The sequence below is a fragment of the Macaca fascicularis genome, chromosome 5 (genome assembly GCF_037993035.2).
Source record: "Macaca fascicularis isolate 582-1 chromosome 5, T2T-MFA8v1.1".
Lineage (NCBI taxonomy): Eukaryota > Metazoa > Chordata > Mammalia > Primates > Cercopithecidae > Macaca > Macaca fascicularis.
In genome coordinates, this window is record NC_088379.1 from 148328828 (window position 1) to 148350114 (window position 21287).

General features: G+C 34.4%; 1 protein-coding gene across 1 annotated transcript in view; it reads left to right on the forward strand.

Annotated features, from left to right (window-relative positions):
• USP38 (ubiquitin specific peptidase 38) overlaps positions 1-10613 on the forward strand; it is a 37432-nt gene extending 26819 nt beyond the window's left edge. The window contains exons 8-10 of the mRNA XM_005555985.4: positions 1479-1585; positions 2744-4103; positions 9405-10613. Of these exons, the coding sequence (XP_005556042.1) occupies positions 1479-1585; positions 2744-4103; positions 9405-9566 (1629 nt within the window). The 3' untranslated portion in view covers positions 9567-10613. The remainder of the gene's footprint in view (positions 1-1478; positions 1586-2743; positions 4104-9404) is intronic.
• The last annotated feature ends 10674 nt before the right edge of the window (positions 10614-21287 follow it).

Sequence of the window (21287 nt, forward strand, 5' to 3'; positions counted from 1 at the left end):
TTCTTAAATGGAAAGAATCTAGACAGGATTAATATGAGATGATAGTAATGGCCTATGAGTAGTTATATACTCAGATAATTTTATTATTCTTTATCTGGGGAAAGTATGTTCACAAATTAAATTTACCATATCAAGACCAAGGGAAATGAAATGAAAACTGTCTCCTTCCTCACTCCCTGTTGTTTCCTCGTAAATTGATTTTTGTGCTTTCTTTATCACTAGTCTGTATTTATTATGTATAAAATATATGTGTTTATATGTATATATAGGCAGATATATACTGTATTAACTTAAAATCTTAGGGGAGGTTTCCCTGCTCCTCTCAAGAAAAGAAAAATAGAAATTAAAAAGAGCCTGATTAAATTTCTGTCACAGTTGAGACTCTCTCTGGTAGCAGCCTGGCAGATTATTTTAGGCAGACAGATTTTCTCATATAATTGAAAAGTCCTTTTATCTTATAATTAATAAAACAAACTTATTGAACATTTACATTTTTTTTGGCCCTTGTCTAAATCTTTTATGTCTTAATCATCAAAAATAGTCTATCATGTAATAAGGTATATCCCCATTTTACAGATGAAGAAAACAGGCTTACATTACCTGTTCAGGGTCATGCAAACAAGCAGCAGGATTGAGATATGAACCAAACAGCTCTGAAGCCCCTGTTTAACATAGGGTAAACTTCCTTCCTTCAGAATGCTGTAAACCCTTAATTTGGGTAAAATTTTTCTTAACTAAGAACTTCATTGTTATGAAGTTATGCCACAAATAATCAATGTCAAGAGAATTCCAAAGTTTCAACTTATAATCACATCTTTGAGATGCCTTTTCAGTTTTTTGTCATGGCAAAATCTAGGATTTGAACCTGGATCGCTCTAGAGTCCACAATTTAATCACTAAACAGCTTCTATACTTAAAAAAAAAAAAAAAAAATTAGCAAGGGTTTCTAACCAGTGTACTCACAATCTGCACATTTATGACATGTATCTACTCAAGGAAATTTTCGCTTAAAGTAGATATGCATGACTCTACTGTAGAGTATTTCCTTTATTACTTTGTTCAGAATACACACTAACAAAATATACATTAATCTTTTTTAGATTTGATTTTTATCAAAAAATTGTGGACTCAAACATGTGACTGTCGTAGAGGGATGATACTAGGAGCTTTATATCGAGAGTTAGACTTGGGTTCTACCTTAATGTCCTGTGCCACTCATTTAGCTGTATGACCCTGGACAAGTCACATGTTTCTCTAGCTCTCAATTCTGCTCTGCAGAGTGAGCAATTATGACTAAAGATTACCTAACTTTATTTCTAAATAATTCTATCTGTCCCTGAGTTGCCATGTCCGGCCCTTTTGGCTGATGCGACGTTAACTGTAAATAATCTTTATTAAACACTGTATATTAAGATTTCAGTTACTTGGTTCATGCTATAAGAATCACTTCCTTATATTTTCTCAATTGCTATTAAAAGAGGGAAGCATACGCACCTCGGATATTCTTTGAGGCTTCCAGACCTCCATGGTTTACTCCCAGATCACAGCAAGACTGTTCTGAATACCTCAGATTTCTCCTTGACAGGTAAAATGTATTCTTAAAATTGTGATTTGAGTTTTGTCTTTCATAACAGTTTAATTCTACTTAATATTGCTTTTACCTTTAAAAACATATTTCAAATGTTACTTTTTAAAATACTGTTGCATTTCTTGTATGTTTTTTATATATTGTTTTTAATTGGTTTTCCTTTTTTGAATTTTCTTCCTTGAGACCAGCTGTTCTCAAAGTGTGATACAGGGACCCCTGCGGGTTCCCAAAACACTTTCAGGAGTCTGTGAGGTCTTCTCTTTCCCAACAGCATAACTGTGTGAGGCCAGATTTTCTTTCTATGTTTCATCCAAAAAACATATAACAATAGAATGCAGAGAAGATATGAGGCTCCAGCTGTCTTCTGTTAAACCAGATACTTAAAGTATTTGCAAAATGTAAAACACTGCCATTCTTACTTTTTTTTTTTTTTGGTTTTACAAAATACAACTTTTTCATTTTTAAAATGTTACTAATATTAAATAATGGGTTTATTATTGTTTGTTAAATGTTAATATTTTATTTTCTCAGTTCTGACAGTAAATATCAATAGATACAACCCATATAAAGGAAAGCTCTTTGTTTTTTAATTATTTTTAAGAGGTTAAAGGGGTCCCGGCACCAAAATATTTGAGAGCCACTCCTTTAGACCAGTTCATAATTGTATGGGTTTGGTATATTTTATTGTCGCCTGACCACTTAATTAATAAAACCTGTTATCATCTGTATCTCCCTGTCTTTGTTCTGCTCTGTGAAATGACTAGTAAAGTTAGTTGAGCTCGGTATGTGCAGCCTTCCTTCCATTCAGCTAAGAATCTATTCAGTAGTTTATTTGTGCCTGACTTTCTATGAGATGTCAGGAAGACAGAGATATATAAGGCAGTTAAGGGACGTTTATAATTAACTGCAATGTAATACGTGCTCTTAAGTAGCAGTATGAAGAAAGTGTAATGAGAATATAGAGTAGTAATAGCCACCCAGCTTTCTTCCTGCATTCTCAAGCTATTCAATTTTCTTTTAATTAAAACAGGAAAACCTGATTTGTTTAAACATTAAATTTGATTAAAATAGTTTATAGTAGCCACTAATATTTTTAAATAGAAATGACATTTGAAGTTAATTTAAGTAGCTATATAATGATATCCTCTCCTGCAGGCTCCATGAAGAAGAAAAGATCTTGAAAGTTCAGTCCTCACACAAGCCTTCTGAAATTCTGGAATGCAGTGAAACTTCTTTACAGGAAGTAGCTAGTAAAGCAGCAGTACTAACAGAGACCCCTCGTACAACTGACAGTGAGAAGACTTTAATAGAAAAAATGTTTGGAGGAAAATTACGAACTCACATATGTTGTTTGAACTGCAGGAGTACCTCACAAAAAGTGGAAGCCTTTACAGATCTTTCGCTTGCCTTTTGTCCTTCCTCTTTGGAAAACATGTCTTTCCAAGATCCAGCATCATCACCCAGTACACAAGATGGTGGTCTAATGCAAGCCGCTATACCCAGTCCTTCAGAAGAACCAGTAGTTTATAATCCAACAACAGCTGCCTTCATCTGTGACTCAGTTGTGAATGAAAGAACCATAGGCAGTCCTCCTAATGAGTTTTACTGTTCTGAAAACACTTCTGTCCCTAACGAATCTAACAGGATTCTTGTTAATAAAGATGTACCTCAAAAACCAGGAGGTGAAACCACACCTTCAGTAACTGACTTACTAAATTATTTTTTGGCTCCAGAGATTCTTACTGGTGATAACCAATATTATTGTGAAAACTGTGCCTCTCTGCAGAATGCTGAGAAAACTATGCAAATCACAGAGGAACCTGAATACCTTATTCTTACTCTCCTGAGATTTTCGTATGATCAGAAGTATCATGTGAGAAGGAAAATTTTAGACAATGTATCACTGCCACTGGTTTTGGAGTTGCCAGTTAAAAGAACTACTTCTTTCTCTTCATTGTCAGAAAGTTGGTCTGTAGATGTTGACTTCACTGATCTTAGTGAGAACCTTGCTAAAAAATTAAAGCCTTCAGGGACTGATGAAGCTTCCTGCACAAAATTGGTGCCCTATCTATTAAGTTCTGTTGTGGTTCACTCTGGTATATCCTCTGAAAGTGGGCATTACTATTCTTATGCCAGAAATATCACAGGTACAGAGTCTTCATATCAGATATACCACCAGTCTGAGGCTCTGGCATTAGCATCCTCCCAGAGTCATTTACTAGGGAGAGAGAGTCCCAGTGCAGTTTTTGAACAGGATTTGGAAAATAAGGAAATGTCAAAAGAATGGTTTTTATTTAATGACAGTAGAGTGACATTTACTTCATTTCAGTCAGTCCAGAAAATTACAAGTAGGTTTCCAAAGGACACAGCTTATGTGCTTTTGTATAAAAAACAGCATAGTACTAATGGTTTAAGTGGTAATAACCCAACCAGTGGACTCTGGATAAATGGAGACCCACCTCTGCAGAAAGAACTTATGGATGCTATAACAAAAGACAATAAACTATATTTACAGGTAAGTTGGAAATACTTTATTTGTTGAAAATATTAAACAATTGATAGATAGTTAAATGAGTACCCTCATTTTGAAATCTAACTTACAAGTTTTTATGAAACTCTGAAATGTAGGTCTGGATTTATATGAAGTATTCTCTACCTGTATAAATTACCTTTCTAATATTGTGACAATTTAAATGAAAAGTGGCAATCAGATGTAATGTGGAAGATTTTATTTGTTCATTATAAAAGATGGCTCATTATGAAATCATGCCATACAAAATACAGAAAGTTTACAAAAGTGGACATATCCTCAGTCTCACCCACCAGAGGAAACAACTGCTAAATGTGGTGTTTATGCCCGCAAGACCTTTGTGTAAATATTTTAAGGGCTATTTATTGATATTTAGGTGGATAAGATAAAAAAACACTAAAAGGTAGACTATGTAAAGAAAAGATACTCATATTCTTTGAGGATGTGGGCAGTAAAACCAAGGAGATAATAGAACAATTGTAAATCAAAGCCAAGGAATGGTTTTATATGAGATAAATTTATTCATAAATATACTTTTTTCAAGGAGTTAGTGATTTTATTACTTAAAGGCTAATAAAAAGTTAACATTCTTGCTGAAAGTATTTTTTTGTTGTTGTTTTTGAAACTTGCCAGTTTGTTCTCAACATACAGGGCTAGCAGTAAATTACAGGTGAAATTCTAGGTATATTAATTGGGTGGTCTCAGTGATTTTGAGTTTGAATGAGTATATTTTAAAAATTTTGTGTTTGAAAGTCACTCCTGAAAGATACAGATAGAATAAGAAATGTACCACTATAGTACTGATTTTTAGAGGGAAATTTTCTCAAAAGCCTTCAAATTTACTGCATTATAAAATACTCATACATTTTTAAAGAAATATAGCAATGTTCTTGAGTGACAAAAACAATGAACTTTACAGAAATAAATAGAAAATCAGAATATTTGTTTGAACTGATTAACTACTGAAGACTAACATCTAGTCAGATGGCTTATAATCAACATACTAGAAATAGATTGTATTCAGCTGTGTCCTTCTTACTAGATATCATATAAACATTAGTCAAAGGAGAAATACGGGTTTTGAAAGATAAAAAACTACTCTCATTTCTGTGATTAGAATCCCAAATGCTTGTATAGCCATAGCAACTACTTGTTTGTAGCTTAGCTCCAAGTGATTTTCCAATTTATCTTGCCATTTACCCCATTACTTTCTGATTATACAATATTTGAGCGTGAGGAACTATTCTTTTCATTATTATTTTAAGACTCGTATGTTACTTTAATATAAAGAAAAAGCATTCTGTATTTTGTTAATTCAGTTTTTCAGTTTTATGCAGTTGTAAATTCCATCTTAAGTTTCATATTGACAAGTTGTTTAATGCAAGAAAAGATACCGCCAAATTTTACATTAAGGTATTTTCCTTATTAAGACTAGGTAGTAAATCAGAGTTTCATTATCAGAGTACCCTTTTAAAGCAAAAATACAATAATAAGTATTCAATTTTTTTTTTTTTTTTTTTTTTGAGATTGTCTCATTCTGTCACCCAGGCTGAAGTTCAGTGCCATGATCATGGTTTACTGAAGCCTTGAACTCCTGGGCTCAAGTGATCCTCCTGCCTCAGCTTCCTGAGTAGCTAAGGACTATAGGCATATGTCACCATGCCTGGCTAATTTTTAAAAAAAGTTTTTTTAAAGATTGTCTTGCCATTTTACCCAGGCTAGTCTCAAACTCCAGGGCTCAAGCAGTCCTCCCTCCTCGACCTCCCAAAGTGCTGGGCCACTGCATGTGGCCCAATAATCAACGCAGTTAGGAACTTATATTTAGATTGTGATTATTTACATTTATTTATTGATTGATTGACACAGAGTCTCACTCTGTCACCCAGGCTGGAGTGCAGTGGCTTGATCTCGGCTCACTGCAACCTCCGCTCCTGGGTTCAAGCAAATCTCAGGTCTCAGATACCCAAGTAGCTGGGATTACAGGCATACGCCACCATGCCTGGTAAATTTTTTTGTATTTTTAGTAGAGACGAGTTTCGTCATGTTGGCCAGGCTGGTCTCAAACTCCTGGCCTCAAGTGATCTGCCCACCTTGGCCTCCCAAAGTGCTAGGATTACAGGCATGAGCCACTGTGCCCAGCCTGTTTACTTTTAAATACAGTGATTGATAAAGGCTCAAATTGTGAAGTTTTTCATACCATTTAATCAGATCATTCTGGTATTTTAAGTACATGTTGAGAGACTATATTGTTTATTCTGTTATGTGAATGCTCATAATTACCAGGCAATAGAAAACTATAGTGTTGAGATTATGTATACAGCAGTTTTCAGCTATCACTTCTTAGTTTTAAACACCTGGAGCATGTACATGTGTGTTTTCATTCTATCATTTTGTTTTTATATCTGTTTTTCAGATATAATTCTTATATGTCATGCTTTATAATAGATTACTATGTCTGGACTATAGCTTTAAGAAATAGCATTATACCTATTTAGAAAACAGTTATAAAAACTTAAATCGTAAAAGGAAGGATGTGAAGTGAACATTCTGAGTTCCTCTGCTCTTGAACAATATTGCTAATGAATTTAACATTTTAGTACATATCAGGGTAGCTGCTTTCATTTTAATACTTCATAATCACATTAGAAACTCACCTTGTGATAATTTTAAGAAGCTTTTTTTAGGATTTCATTTTTACATTTTAGGATTTCATTTTTCAATTTTAAATCTAGCCACAACCAGATTTACAAGTGTTAGAAAATGTTGCTCTTTTGAGTATTGGCAAGATCCGTGGTTTTAAAAAACCCAGGCAAAAAATCTTTTATGACAAACCATTTTCTACTCTGTGTATCATAGCCTGACATTTGGGAAAACAATGCAAATTGTGGATTTTGAAGTAAATTTTTGAAAGGACTTTTCTCTTCGTATATTTCTTTCCCTTCAGTCCAGCTTCCATTAGGAGTATCTCCATTGTTTTAGTGTCTGGAATATAAAAACTAAGCCTTTGGTTAGGATACAGTGAGAGATTGTGTAATACATCATTCTTGCATGGTCCAGATTACCCACCCATCTGTCCCGCATCAGCCACAGTCCACTTCCTATCTTTTCCTGCTTGGTTTATTTCCTTTGTTTCTTTGGAGGAGGTAGTAGTTCTTAACTTCTTAATTCTTTTCTTTTTCATACATGCAGAAGAGTATATTCAATATGTATGTGCAGTTTAAAAAAAAGGATTAATGTCAACAGTTTCACTTGAATGAGAAATATAAATATACTGAAAATTATTTGTCTCAAGGAGCAATAACTTTCCTGTGACTAGATCTATAGTCTACTACTGAAATTAGAATTAACTTTAGTACTCATATAAATTTGTGATATAAATTACACATTCTATGATAATCATAATTTTGACATTGTATACAATGTTCTTACCTATATTAAGTAAAATGAAAGACAGTTTTTCCTATTTTTATCCATTGTCTAAGCTTATCATCAGAAAACAGAATACCGCACATTTTTTTCTGTCAGCCATATATTTCTATAAATAATAAAGCAGAAAAAGAATATTACTTTTTTGGGATGCTGTATATCTTGAAATACAATATAGGTTTCATGGGTACACATGCAATGGAGTTACTAATTTTATATTTTATGTCATTTGACATAGTTTCTTTAAGGGAATCACTGTACAAAAACGTCTATGCAAAATTTGCCATATCTTTTAGTAGCAGAAGTTGAAGAAGAACTTCTTAAACTCTACCTTACATGTCTGTTCAGTTTTAATTCATTAGGGAACATCATCTATGTATCTGAAACCGTGTATTGTTTCTCAGATACAGAGTCATAGTTTCATTGCTTGTTTGGATAGTTTAATAGGTTATAGAGCTAGAACAATGAGGATTTGTGGCTGGGGGGGTTTGTGTCTGTTTCTGATGTTACTTATGGCACTTAATTTCAATCTGTAAAACATTTGTAATTCCTACTTTAATTTTATAGATCAAGGATAAATTAATATATATATCACCTTAAAAATACTCTGTAGGTAGACATTATACCAAAGAGCCAGCAATTATTGTAAATGACACTGTAAATCACAAAAATGTTTTTAAGAAATATCCTGCAAATTAAGTTTTAAAAGCTCTATCAGAGACTGGTTAGTTAAGCCATTTTGTTACAAGGATTTATCAAAGGTCCCTTTCAGCCATAAAAATAGGTGATTCTTGATCATTTTGTGTACTGGGACTTGAACAGAAGATGCTGTATGCTACTGAAAAATAAAGTATCCATAATGTGACAGATAGGTGTCAGGGTATGCCTGGCTCTTTTCTTCGTAATGAAAAATTGAGCATTTTGTGAAGAGGGAATAATAATAAACTAAATCATTTTAGCTAGAAATTATAAAATAGTATTACCTTGCCAGATGGAACAAAATCACTAGGCCTTAAGTTGAAAAATCGAAATAATAGTGTTTTTGTTATTAATGTTAACTGTATTTTGAAAGCCCTTCAGGATAATTATGCTAACAAGTTCAGCTATGCTGTGACCAGTAACTTTTAGACCTTATTTTTACCAACCCCATTTGAAATCTGTAGATCCTCTTCCAGAAAAATAGGCACATGCCAGAATATTTTGCCTATTTTTCCAAAGAGTTTGTGGGTCCCAGTTTTAGAATCCAGTTGTATACCTTGCCAAATGAATTTGCCAGTATTTATTCACATTTGCTCCCTTTGAAGCTAAGCACCTAATAGAATTCTAATCTAAGATCATTAATATTTATTGAATACCTAATATATGCCTGGCATCTAGATAAATACGATTGATTTCTGATAAAAGTTTTCCTGATAAGGAAACGTTTTAGATATTACTGTGAGGAGGTAGGCTTCATTTTACTTGTCAGTGTTTTTTGAGACCTGTCTTACTATTTATTGAGAAATAGTCTATGGAAAGGGCAGAAAAAAAATTCATTCTTCTTCCTTTATTCATATGTTTAACTGTAATCACCCACTTCCAAAATAGCCCCAATTGCTAGAGAATAGATAATCTATTGTGATAATCTTTGAATTCCATGTTAAATATATTAGAAAAGAATCTATTCTAATATGTTTTAGAGTGTTGCAGGAACTGTAATATTTTCTTAGAGAAGTTTTTTTTTCGTAGGTGCTTTAGTTTCAAAGTTATTGAGATTTGAAGAATGCTTATACGGATTAAGGTAGTTTTAAAATATTTCTATAGATGATATAACCATTGTATTTAGCATTTTAATTTCATAAAAATTATTTTTAATTTTAGGAACAAGAGTTGAATGCTCGAGCCCGGGCCCTACAAGCTGCATCTGCTTCATGTTCATTTCGGCCCAATGGATTTGATGACAATGACCCACCAGGAAGCTGTGGACCAACTGGTGGAGGGGGTGGAGGAGGATTTAATACAGTTGGCAGACTCGTATTCTGATCCTGAGAGAGTCCAAAATGCACTGGTCACGAAACATCTAATACTATGACTGTTAAAATGTCACAGACTATAACAAATATCTATCTTTTATTTTTCATTAGACCCTTATACTTCAAGAGAACACATTCAGTGCTTGTTTTTATTTTCTTGACACATTTATTAACAAAATGCATCATGGAAAAAAAAATCTACCTCTTAAAATTCCATTTGCTTTTATGGTTAGACATGCTTGACCAAAAATGTTCAGAAGAAAATATGTACCTGGTCCCTAATTAAGCTGCATTAAATTTGGTAGAAGCATTTAAATGGTCTATCTTCAGTTTTACTGAACAAAAAATGTAATTTATTTAGCATTCTTTATAAAAGAATTGATGCTAGAGGTAAAAAAAAAAATACTTGTTTTTAAAAAATCCTTTATGTCTTGTGTAATTACCCCATTATTAAATTCAAGTCTTTAAAAATCAACTAGAGATGATAAAGTCTCTAAGGAAGGCAATAACAAAATTTATCAAGATATAGTACTTTTCAGTTTTTGTGTAGTGTCTTCAGCATCACTGTATCTGTATTTCAAGTACAAATGTTTTTAAAAAGGATTCTTTATACATATGTGCTGAATTGATTTTAAGAAAGTTGCATGATCCTGTAGGAGCAACATTTTTACCTAAAAAATGCTAACTTTGTAGTATTTCTAATTGTTCAAGGATTTTAAAATTCTATTTCAGGGAGTATATCTTCTGTGTGTTTTGAAGGAGGTGAGTTCTGTATGTGCCTTGCAGTACTGTAATTCAAAAATAGGAATCTTTGGCTGCGAAATGTTTTTTTTTTTTTAATGAAATGTTAGGAAGTAATTTTTGTGCTAACATTAAAATTATAACTTTTTGAAAGGTAATAGATTTTCCTTAAGTAAAATCTGATGGTTCTAAATCAATCAATGTGATAGTTCATTTTTAACTCTTAGAAGAATTCAGAGGAAATGAACCCAGCTAAGTATAAAATCTTTCTTGATTTTGTTACTTATTCCTCAGAATATTAAACATTGATCACATATTTTTAGAGTTGTACATTTGGGTTTTTTGTTTGTTTCAGTCATATGTTTTGCACCGTTGTTTCTATTTTCATAGTTCTAGATAAAATGTTAAAATGCCAAACCCTACCTTTCTACACTTTCTTTTGCCAGGAAACTGGAAACATGTCAGTTCTCCTGGTTCTTGATTATACAGTACTCAAGAGTTATCCCAGTTATCCCCCTTCCTAAAGGTTTTAACTTATCCACAGTTGTTCATTGTTCTCAAGATTGGTCTCATATTTATTTTGAAAACATTTTAAGGAAAAGAATGTTCTTCAATGATTTGGGGTTTATCTTTTTCCCAAGCTTTTATGGCAGTGGTTAAAAAAAAACAGAAATCCTCATGTTTATTCCACTACCTCCCATTCCTAACCTGTTTCCAGTCACCAGGAAGATTAGGAAGGCGGATTAGATTAAAAACTGAAAATTCTTTGCAGATTTAATCAAGGTTCTCCTCCTTATAAATGAATGAACCAGTTATCATGCTTTTCTGTGGTCTTCTTATCCCAATAGTGAATTTCTGAGCTATCCTGTGTATTCAGTTATCCACTTACTTGATAGCAACTTATGATCAGATTATATCAGTCTTGGCATTTATTGAAATTGGTAAAGTGATTTAATATTTGATAGATTGATATTGGGCTAAGATGCTTCTAGCAACTTTCATAAAAGCAATTAGACTTACGCAGCTTTATCTATGAATATCAATCAGGTCTCTCAAGGATTTTATGTATCAAGATAATATGTATTGACTTTTTTAAATGATAAAATGAATTCTAGTTAGAGTCTTTCCTTAGTATCTGCAGTGGATTGGTTCCAGAACACCATCCCCCAATATTAAAATCCACAGATGCTCAAGTCCCTTATTTATATAAAATAGCACAGAATTTGCATATAACCTATGCACATCCTCCCATATACTTTAATCTCTACATGATGAGATATGATTGCATAGCACTTACATTGTGCTATGTAGTTGTTATATTGTTTTTTCATTTGTGCTATTTTTTATTACATTTATTGGTTTTTTAAATTTTCTATCCAAAGTTGTTTGAATCTACGGATACAGAGCCTGAGGATATGGAAAGCTGACTGAATATAGTAACACTGAGAGTATTCAAATAACTTCATACCAGTACCAAAAACTTGAAGACTTCCTTTTAACATTAAAAATATAGTAACCTTTTACATGATTTGTTGAATTCAAAATATTTGGAACCAGAATAATCAGAAATTTCATTCAAAACCTGTGCAGCTGAACTTTTTTAGTAAGGTAATACTCAGGACTGCTCTGATTCTAACAGATCCCTGTGACTTAATTACAGATTTATTTGTCATATTAGGTCTTTTCTTTCTCCCATATTCCTAACTCTTGTGCTTAGCTCCAACTCTTGTGAGATTTAACTCTGAAGACTGAGTAGAGTGCTATTGCTGTTTGTCTTTCCTTTAGTCCACAGTAATCAGTTTAAATGAAGTTGCTTATTACTGCTAAGAAGCATTAGGCTTCACTGCTAGCAAAAATGAAAAACTGTAAATCTGAGTCTGTTTCTTTCAAAGATGTTTATTGACACAAAGTAAAAAATTGTTTAGAGATATGCAAAGAAGGAAATATATAGGATATCACACAAGCTCTGATAATCTATCCACTAAGCAGGTGCCTATGCAACTCTGATTTATGGCATTAACATATCTCAAATTGGAAGAAGGATTCTAGCTCATTCTCCATTCAAGCATCTTCCCACTGCCTCTCTTCCAGCTAAATAATCAGAGAAGCAGGGCAGCATATGCCTGGAGATCCCTTTTATCTCCATACCTTAAATTGTTGATAGATCCTTTGGATGTAGAGATAAAAATCCATCATGATGTCTAGAGGTATTGGGGGGGTCCATGTGAAAGGTTCAAACAACCTATTACATATAACGCACATCTGGAAAGAATAAAAATTTTCAAGCTAAGTCAAGTTCAAATCTATATTTTTTTCTCTTCAGTTCTGTTCTTTGTATGATAATATTTACAAAAGTAGTTGTCTTCTTTTCACATACTACCTCTTTAAAGCTATCATCTTATAATAAGTGGAATTGGATGCTTATTGTGTGCCCAGCACAGTTTAGGAAAAAAATAATTGGCATAGTTTCTCCAGTTACTGGAAATCTTCATTTTGATGCTTTGTACTTTGTTCCAGGTCTTTAATTCTCAGTCAGTCTTTTCCTATATTGTGTACTTCACATGATACATTCCATATAAAGAGCTCTTTTAAAATGAATATTTAAAAAATACTGTACATTTATAGTATTTTTTCTCATACAAATTCGATAGTTTATATATCCTTTCATCATACATTTTTTCTAATGAGTTTAGATTTCTGAAACTAAATATTCCTGAGGTAGAGAAAAGTTAATTCACATTTTACAAAAACATACTAGGAAATGCTAACTGGTTGTTGTTAGCAACTCAGTAACATCGCCCAGAGGAGTAAGGTTAAATCTTAGATAATGCAAACCTGTAACTAAGAAGTTAAAGTTCAACAGTAAGGAAATTTGAATTAAAAGTTGCTATCCCAAAAAAACAAATAATTCTAAAATATAAGCTGTTTCATATGTATATTCTTAAGTTTTATCAAACTGTTATGTATCTTCAGTGTTATCCTAAGTTAATTTTCTTAGAGTCCTTTTTTAGAAGTGAACAAACCTCAAAATGAATGGGGGATTAAAAAAACAAACTGCTTTAAAAAAACTAGCTTGTTTTAAAAAAAAAAAAAGCTTTCCCATATGAAGAAATTTGTACAGAAATAATTTTTAAAGAAATGAGAATCAAGATTTTCATAAAATCAGCAATCTAGGTTTCACAAATTCAAAAGAATTTATTATATAAAACCATTAGCCCCACTGTTACATAACCAGTGTGGACTTAACATTAAAAATAGAATCTAAGAAGTCAGCCAAGTGTATTGCCAGCTCTCGTCAGTGTCTGTTACGACCTGCAGTTGTTTTTCTCTTCATGGAGCTCATGTTTTCTTGTTTTGCTTGTGTTGTTGACACGTGCACGTGCACACACACACACACACACATACCCCCCTTGATTTCAGAGGGTGAAAAATTTAGCCTTTCCTGGCCAGATCATCAGTTTTTAACCTTGCATTTCATGTTAAAATCACTTGAAGAGCTTTTTAAAAATAATACCATGCCCAAGCCTCATCCCAGACCAATTACATTATGTGGAGACTGGGCATCAATGTTTTTTGAAGTTCCTCACATGATTTTAATGTGCCACCTGGGTTGAGAACTGGACTACAAAAGGAATTTCTTCCCCATAGGTCTTTCGTTCAAGGGGATTATTAACATATGTCAAGAGTCTACCGTGTGCTGGCAGATATTTATGTCTTTTTAACTTATACCAGCCCTGTAAGTGGGCTCATACCCATATCCTCCCTCACCTCTTAATGGACAAAGAAAATAAAGACTCTGATTAAGGAACTTGCTCAACATCGTGCAACTAGTAAAAATCAGAGCTGAGATTTTAACCCAAGTCTTCAGAGCTCCAAAGTCAATATTCTAATGGAGCACAGGACTTAAGCAAATTACATATTAACAAAAGCTTAACAATGAATTTTGTAAAATGAAATATCAGTGTTTCCCTTATCCTTCTGCACTCCAAACATGATTCCTTAAGAAAAAAAAAAGAAAAAGAAAATATCTACTTTGTTAAAACCTATATGTGATAATCTAAAGGGTTGAGAAATGTGGTTCTTAAACTCATTTGTTATACCCGCTTAGTTTCTGTTTGCTTTACTAGGCTTATCTCTTCCATTCTTGCCTTTATGCCCTCTCTCATGCATATTGGACCTTGCATCATGTTTTTTCACACAGCACCATATACTTGCCATCTCGAGACCTTTGCACATTCAGGTCTCAGGATAGCATACCTTATGCTACTTTCTCTTCCCAGCTTTCAGCGGACTAATTAATTGCCTCCTACCTCCGTATGTTCATATCTTCTCATACTGACCTCCCAAGCTGATTAGTCTCCCCCTTTATCCTGAGGTGTGTATTGTGCTTCCCTTTGAGAAGGCCATGGCTTAGCAATGGGGCTAAATTAGCACTGAAGTAAAGGCTAATCCTTTACAGTATAAAGTTTACACCCAACAAAGATTAAAAGTAGGTCTTAAAAGGATCAAATTCTAATGCTGGTTAAATTCTTTAAGTAATTTAACTGCATACAGAACAAATTGCAATCTCTTTAAGGAAATGCAGTATACATACCCAGCATTGGTATTGTGAAGTAAAATTCACAATATCCAGCATCTGATCAAAAAGTATGAGGCATTCAAAGAAGGAAAAAAATCCAGAAATTATGGAAAGAAAGGAATTTGCGAAGTAGGAGCTTAAAAGGAATGTAGAAAATCATGAGCACAGTGAAGAGAAAAATGGAGGATCCAAGAGTCCATTATCCAAGAGAAAATTAAAAGCACCCAGAGGAAAAGAATATGAAGTCAGGAAACAATACACAGCCCACAGGTCAAGTCTATCCTGCGTCCTGTTTCTTCATAAGTAAAGTTTTATTGGAGCACTGCTATACCTGTGACATATTGTGTATGGCTGTTTTTACACTACAATGGTAGAACTGAGTAGTTATGACAGAGACCATATATATTAGTCTGTTTTCATACTGCTATAAAGAACTGCCTGAGACTGGGTAATTTATAAAGAAGAGGATTAATTGACTCGCAGTTCTGCATGACTTGGGAAGCTTCAGGAAACACAATCATGGCAGAAGGTGAAGCAGGCTTGCATTACAAGGTGGCAGGCAAGAGACAGCAGGGAAAACTATCTTATAAAACCATCACATCTCATAAGAACTTACTCTCCTGAGAACAGCATGAGGGAACTCGCCCCCATGATCCAATCACCTCCCATCAGGTTCCTCCCTCAACACGTGGAAATTACAATCCAAGATGAGATTGTATATGGTGTAACCATATCACCATACAGCCTGCAGAGCCTAAAATACTTACTATGGTACATAAAAAAATTCTGATCCTTGATATAGAGAAACAAAAGACCAGTCATTTTATCAGAATATGAAAGCTAAGGATAGTGGAATGGCATCTAAAAAGTGCAGAAGGGAAAAAAAGTCAACTTAGTGAATACTCACTATATCCAGTGAAGATTCATTCAATGTGAAGGTGAAGTAGATATTTTTAGACAAAAGCTGAGAGAATTTTTTCTCGAATATTTGCACTACAAGATAAGTTAAAATTCTTCAGGCTGAAGAGAGCATACCAGGTGAAAATGTGGATCTACAAAAAGGAAGGAAGATTTGGAAATGGATTGGGCACCATTGACTCAATTTACAGAAGAAGAAAGCAGGGACAGTTTTGGGAAGCTCAAGACACACTGTGCCCATGAGCAGCAATTTGGACCTCCTGCTGCATCCACTGTGCATCAAACACACACTGTACAGACAAAGACTCCTAGGAAAAGAAGTATAAACATGGACTAACACAGAGGTGGGCAAACTACAGCCTCTGTCCCAGCCACCTGTTTATATAGAATCCAAAGTAAGAATGTTTAACTTACACATAAACTTCTAGAATTGAGTTTAGCAAGTCTCCTAACTACAGAGTTAATATACAAAGTTCAAGGGTATATTTACACACCAGTGACAGGTATTAGAATAAGACATTTTAAAATATTGACAATTATGTAAAAAATCATTTTTTTTAGACATCTAGAAACAGTTTTTTAGAAATAAAAGATGCATAAGACTGCCACACAATACCGCAAAACATTATTTAGGAAATTAAAGAAGACCTAAATAAATCATGGCTTGGAAGACTCAATTTTATAAATACTTAATTTTTCCTCAGAATAAATAGTTAACTTTTCCCAGTCTATAGAATCAATGTGATCCCAATCTGGGAATTCTATTTTGTATTGAGGAGCTGATTCTGAAATGTAAAGGGAAAAATTCCAAAAATTGTCAAGACTCTTGGAAATGAGGAACAAGGTAGAATGACTTTCTTTACAAGATAAAACTTATAAGGCTAAAATAATTCAGATGAGGGGACTTATCAGAAATAGGCCCATACTTACATGCATATGTGATTTATGACAAAAATAATGTGACCATCCTAGTTGTTTGAGACTGAAGCTGTTCCCAAGACATAGAAATTTCAGCTAAAACCAAGAAAGTCCCAGGCAAACTGCAATGACTTGGCCCCTAGACAAAGGTGACACTTCAAAGCAATGCGAAAAGGATGGTCTTTTCCATAAATTTTAGTGGTACAGTGGGTAATCATGTAAAATAGAAGAAACTTAACCCTTGCTGCACACTATATATAAAAAATACATTTCCAGTGGATTTTAACTGTAAACTGGAAGGGAAAATAACACTTCAAAGAGATTACTTAGAACATCTTCAAAATCTAGGTGTATGGTTAAGATTTCTTAAACAGGACCAAAAAATCCTTAGTCATGAAGGAAAACAGTGATAAAATGGGTTACATTAAGGTAAAAAGCTTTTCATCAAAAACTCCATTAAGAATAAAATATGGACCAGGTGTGGTGGCTCACACTTGTAATCCCAACACTTTGGGAGGCCAAGGTGGGAGGATCACTTGAGCCCAGGAGTTCAAGACCAGCCTGGGCAATTTAGTGAGACATCGTCTCTAATTTAAAAATAAATAAGAACAAAATACAAAGCCATAAAGTGGTACATCTGTGTAAATCATAAGTGAACATATAAAGAACTGCAAATCAACATAGAAAATCCATAGAAAAATGAGCAAAAGACTTGAGCAGACACTTCCAAAGAAAAGAAATTTCTAATAAACATACAGAAACCTGCTGAACTTCATTAATCACCAAACCTCAATAATACACCATTAATGCTCATAGAATGAATAAACTTAAAAAAAACTGGCAATATCAAACATTGGTGAGGATGTAGAAAGTTAATTCTCATATACTACTTACAGGATCGTAAATTGATGAAACTACTTTGGAAAACTGGCACTATCTTCTAAAACTGAACATATGCATACCGTATTATTATCTGGTAACTTCACTGCTAAAGAGAGATACTACAAAACTATGTGCATAAAGCACATTTTAAATGTGTACACAGAAACAGTTTTAAATGTTCAATGCCGTATTATTCACAGTAGCCTAAAACTTGAAAGAACCAAAGTATTCATCAAGAACAGAATGGATAATCTGTGGATATTCATTTTTCTTGCTGCTTTTAGAAAAATATAAATTATGGATGGACATTCATATATATTAAATTCCTTCACAGCAGCGAAGATGAATGAGCTCCAGATACACGTCACAACATTTGAATTCCACAACCATAATACTGAGGGAAACGCAAAAGAATGCCCACTCTTGCAGCCAGGCGCGGTGACTCAAGCCTGTAATCCCAGCACTTTGGGAGACCGAGGTGGGTGGATCACGAGGTCAGGGGTTTGAGACCAGCCTGGCCAACATGGTGAAACCCCGTCTCTACAAAAGCTACAAAAATGGCCGGGTGTGGTGGTGTGTGCCTGTAATCCCAGCTACTTGGGAGTCTGAGGCAGGAGAATCACTTGAACCTGAGAAGCGGAGGTTGTAGTGAGCCTAGACTGCGCCATTGCACTCCAACCTGGGAGACAGAGCAAGACTCCGTCTCAAAAAAAAATTTAAAAGAATGCACATTTTTATGATTCTATAAAACAGGCAGAGCTAGTTTGTGGTATTAGAAGTACAGATAATATTACCTTTGGAGAAAGGGAGGGAGAAGTGATCAGAAAAGATCATGAATAGGGGACTTATGTGGTATGATTAATGTTACATTTTTTTTTACCTGGTTCTTTGTTTACCAGGTTGTGTTGATTTTGTGATTACACGTGGAACTATCTACTTATAATGTTGTGCTTTCCTCTATGTCTTTTTTACTTCAAAAAAAGTATAAATTTTTAGTTATAACTGGCAGCTCTATTGAGTCTAGCCTCCCAGAGTGTTTCATTAGAAAAGGAAAGTAGTTAAGCTGTTGGAAAAGCCTCAGTGATGGATGATGGGCCTAAAACAAGAGAGTTGCAGAAAATTGGACAGGATGACATGAACTGTTTGTATATATCTAAATTGAGTATCCATTTTTTAATTTAAATGTCAGCTACTCCGGTGCACTAGCCACATTTTACATGCTCATGAGCCATGAGGCTCATGGCCACAATAATGAACAGCACAACTCTAGTGATAAGCCATAATGGTGATAAACTACATTTGATCATTGTATGCCTCCTTCCCATCCTGTCCATTATTTGGGGACCCTTTAAAAATTAAACACATTTGTTATCTAATTACTGAAATAAATGAAAATGCTACGAAAAAAATCTGGGCACCTATCTTCCTGGAAACTTCAGGCTTAATTCCATTTAGAGAATAGACCATCTGTGACTTCTGAAAGAAGAACTTACAATATTATTAATGGTTTCCCCTACTGTTAAGACAACAGACCAATAAACTTATTTTTTTAAGTTGCTGCTATTGTCCACTTATTAACCAGTCTGTCTGCTTGCTAGACCCTATTAGAACATCTTGTCCTCTTTTTAAGTTTATTTATTGGGTCTTAGTTTATACTTAGTCCTCCACTTCCTACCACTGATCCTAGTTTTTTTGTTTTTGGTTTTGGGATTTTTTGTTTTTTCTTTTTCGGGTTTTTTTTCGACAGAGTTTTGCTCTGTCACCCAGACTGGAGTGCAGTGGCACGATCTCGGCTCCCGGCAACCTCCACCTCCCAGGTTCAAGCAATTCTCCTGCCTCAGCCTCCTGAGTAGCTGGTACTACAGTGACAGACCACCATGCCCAGCTAATTTTGTGTATTTTCAGTAGAGACGGGGTTTCACCGTGTTAGCCAGAATGTTCTCGATCTCCTGCCCTCATGATCCACCCACCTGGCCTCCCAAAGTACTGGGATTACAGGGATGATGAGTCATTGTGCTCGGCCGATCCTAGTTTCTTGAAACACACAATAATAGAGGTGAATATTTTTCAGGATGCCTGTCTTGTGATTGTTATGGTCTTGATATCAAAATAACAATATTTCAGTACAGAGCACTAGCACTGCTGACTTTCAGTTTCTCCAGGATGATCTATACTTGGCTAAGTCCAAGATACATGTTTATAAATACTACTTATCTGTATTTTTGGCAGTTTATATTTCCAGAGAACTTCATTTTTAGATGTGAATTACAGGCTTGACCTTAATTTGGTTCTGTATGGAGCAGTTTGTTCTCAAACCATAGTCTAGTGTTAATGAGGAAAATATTGAAATTGAGGCTCAGAACATGGAAAAATAATTTGCAGTTCAAATCAATGATACACCTTTGTAGGTTTCTGCTGAATAATTTCTTGAATTGGGTAATTTCCACCTTCTTGGCTTTCAGTAATAGCAGAAGCAACTACGTAAGCAGATTAGCCAATAGACACAAGTTTATTACTTTCCTCACTCATGGCTAAGATGAACGCAAAACTAAAAGTAAAAGAATAATAATAATAAAAACTTGCTTCTCCATCTTCACTGCCTTAGCATAGAGAAAACATTATAACTACCCTTAAAATCTGGCTTTGGAAAGTGATTGTCCAGAATATTCTATCTTCAGCAAGGACTCAGGCTGCCAATATAAACAGGCCAGCAATTGTCTGGAACAGTTATTCCATATTCTACTATCCTTTTTGAAACATCATGATTAGGCCATCACGGTTACGCACTTACATAAAGAGCTAAGTTTGTGTTAAATACTAGGGGCAAAATAATAAATTGGCTGCCATTTGGCAAATAAATTATCTTCCCAGATCTACTGTTGACTCGGAATAAATGCCTTAAACAATTCATATCTCCATTTTCCAGGCAATCCAGCTATCAAGAGTTCACCATGATGGAGTAGGCCAGGCTGTCCTAGTGCATATAGTGCCTCTATGACAATTAGAAAAAGGCACCAGCCCCATTTGGACAATCGAAAAGAAATAAATATCTCTTGCTCTAAGCTAATGAAGTCTATACCAAGAGGCTTGATGCGAATCAAGACTATTTCTTGAGGGCTGAATTTCAACCCCTTTTCAAACACCATCATCTGGGTGCCCTTTTTCGGGCAAAACTTATACAATGTATAACCACTGTCCTGAATGGGCAGTTCTCAAAGACAAGATGCTCAGGAGACAACCTGAGTTTACTTGAAGTTTAAAGAAGGTAAATATGATAACTGTCAGCTTTAATGGAGCAAAACATAATTTGTAAGTACATAAATGATTCAGTGATTGTCTCAGGGAAACCAGCTGCATTTGTAAGTCTGTCATGTAAGTTTGTTTATTATCATTAAGAAAATATTTCTTAGCATCTACTATGTGCTAGGTACAATGCTGGGTAGCAAGGTTATGAAGTTGAACAAAGTGGACACAGCCCCAACCCTCTATTTGGTAGCTCAGAGTCTGGCAGGGAAGGGAAATAAACCAGCAATTATAGTCATAGGGGAAATATGAGGTGCTACGCTTACACATGGCAAGAGCAAATATCCAAAGGGGTCCTAGAAGCCTAATAATTATATATTTCACCAGATTTCAAGAGATATCTTGCCATAGTCACTTGATAACTATTATAGAACTTATGGTCTCTCTTCA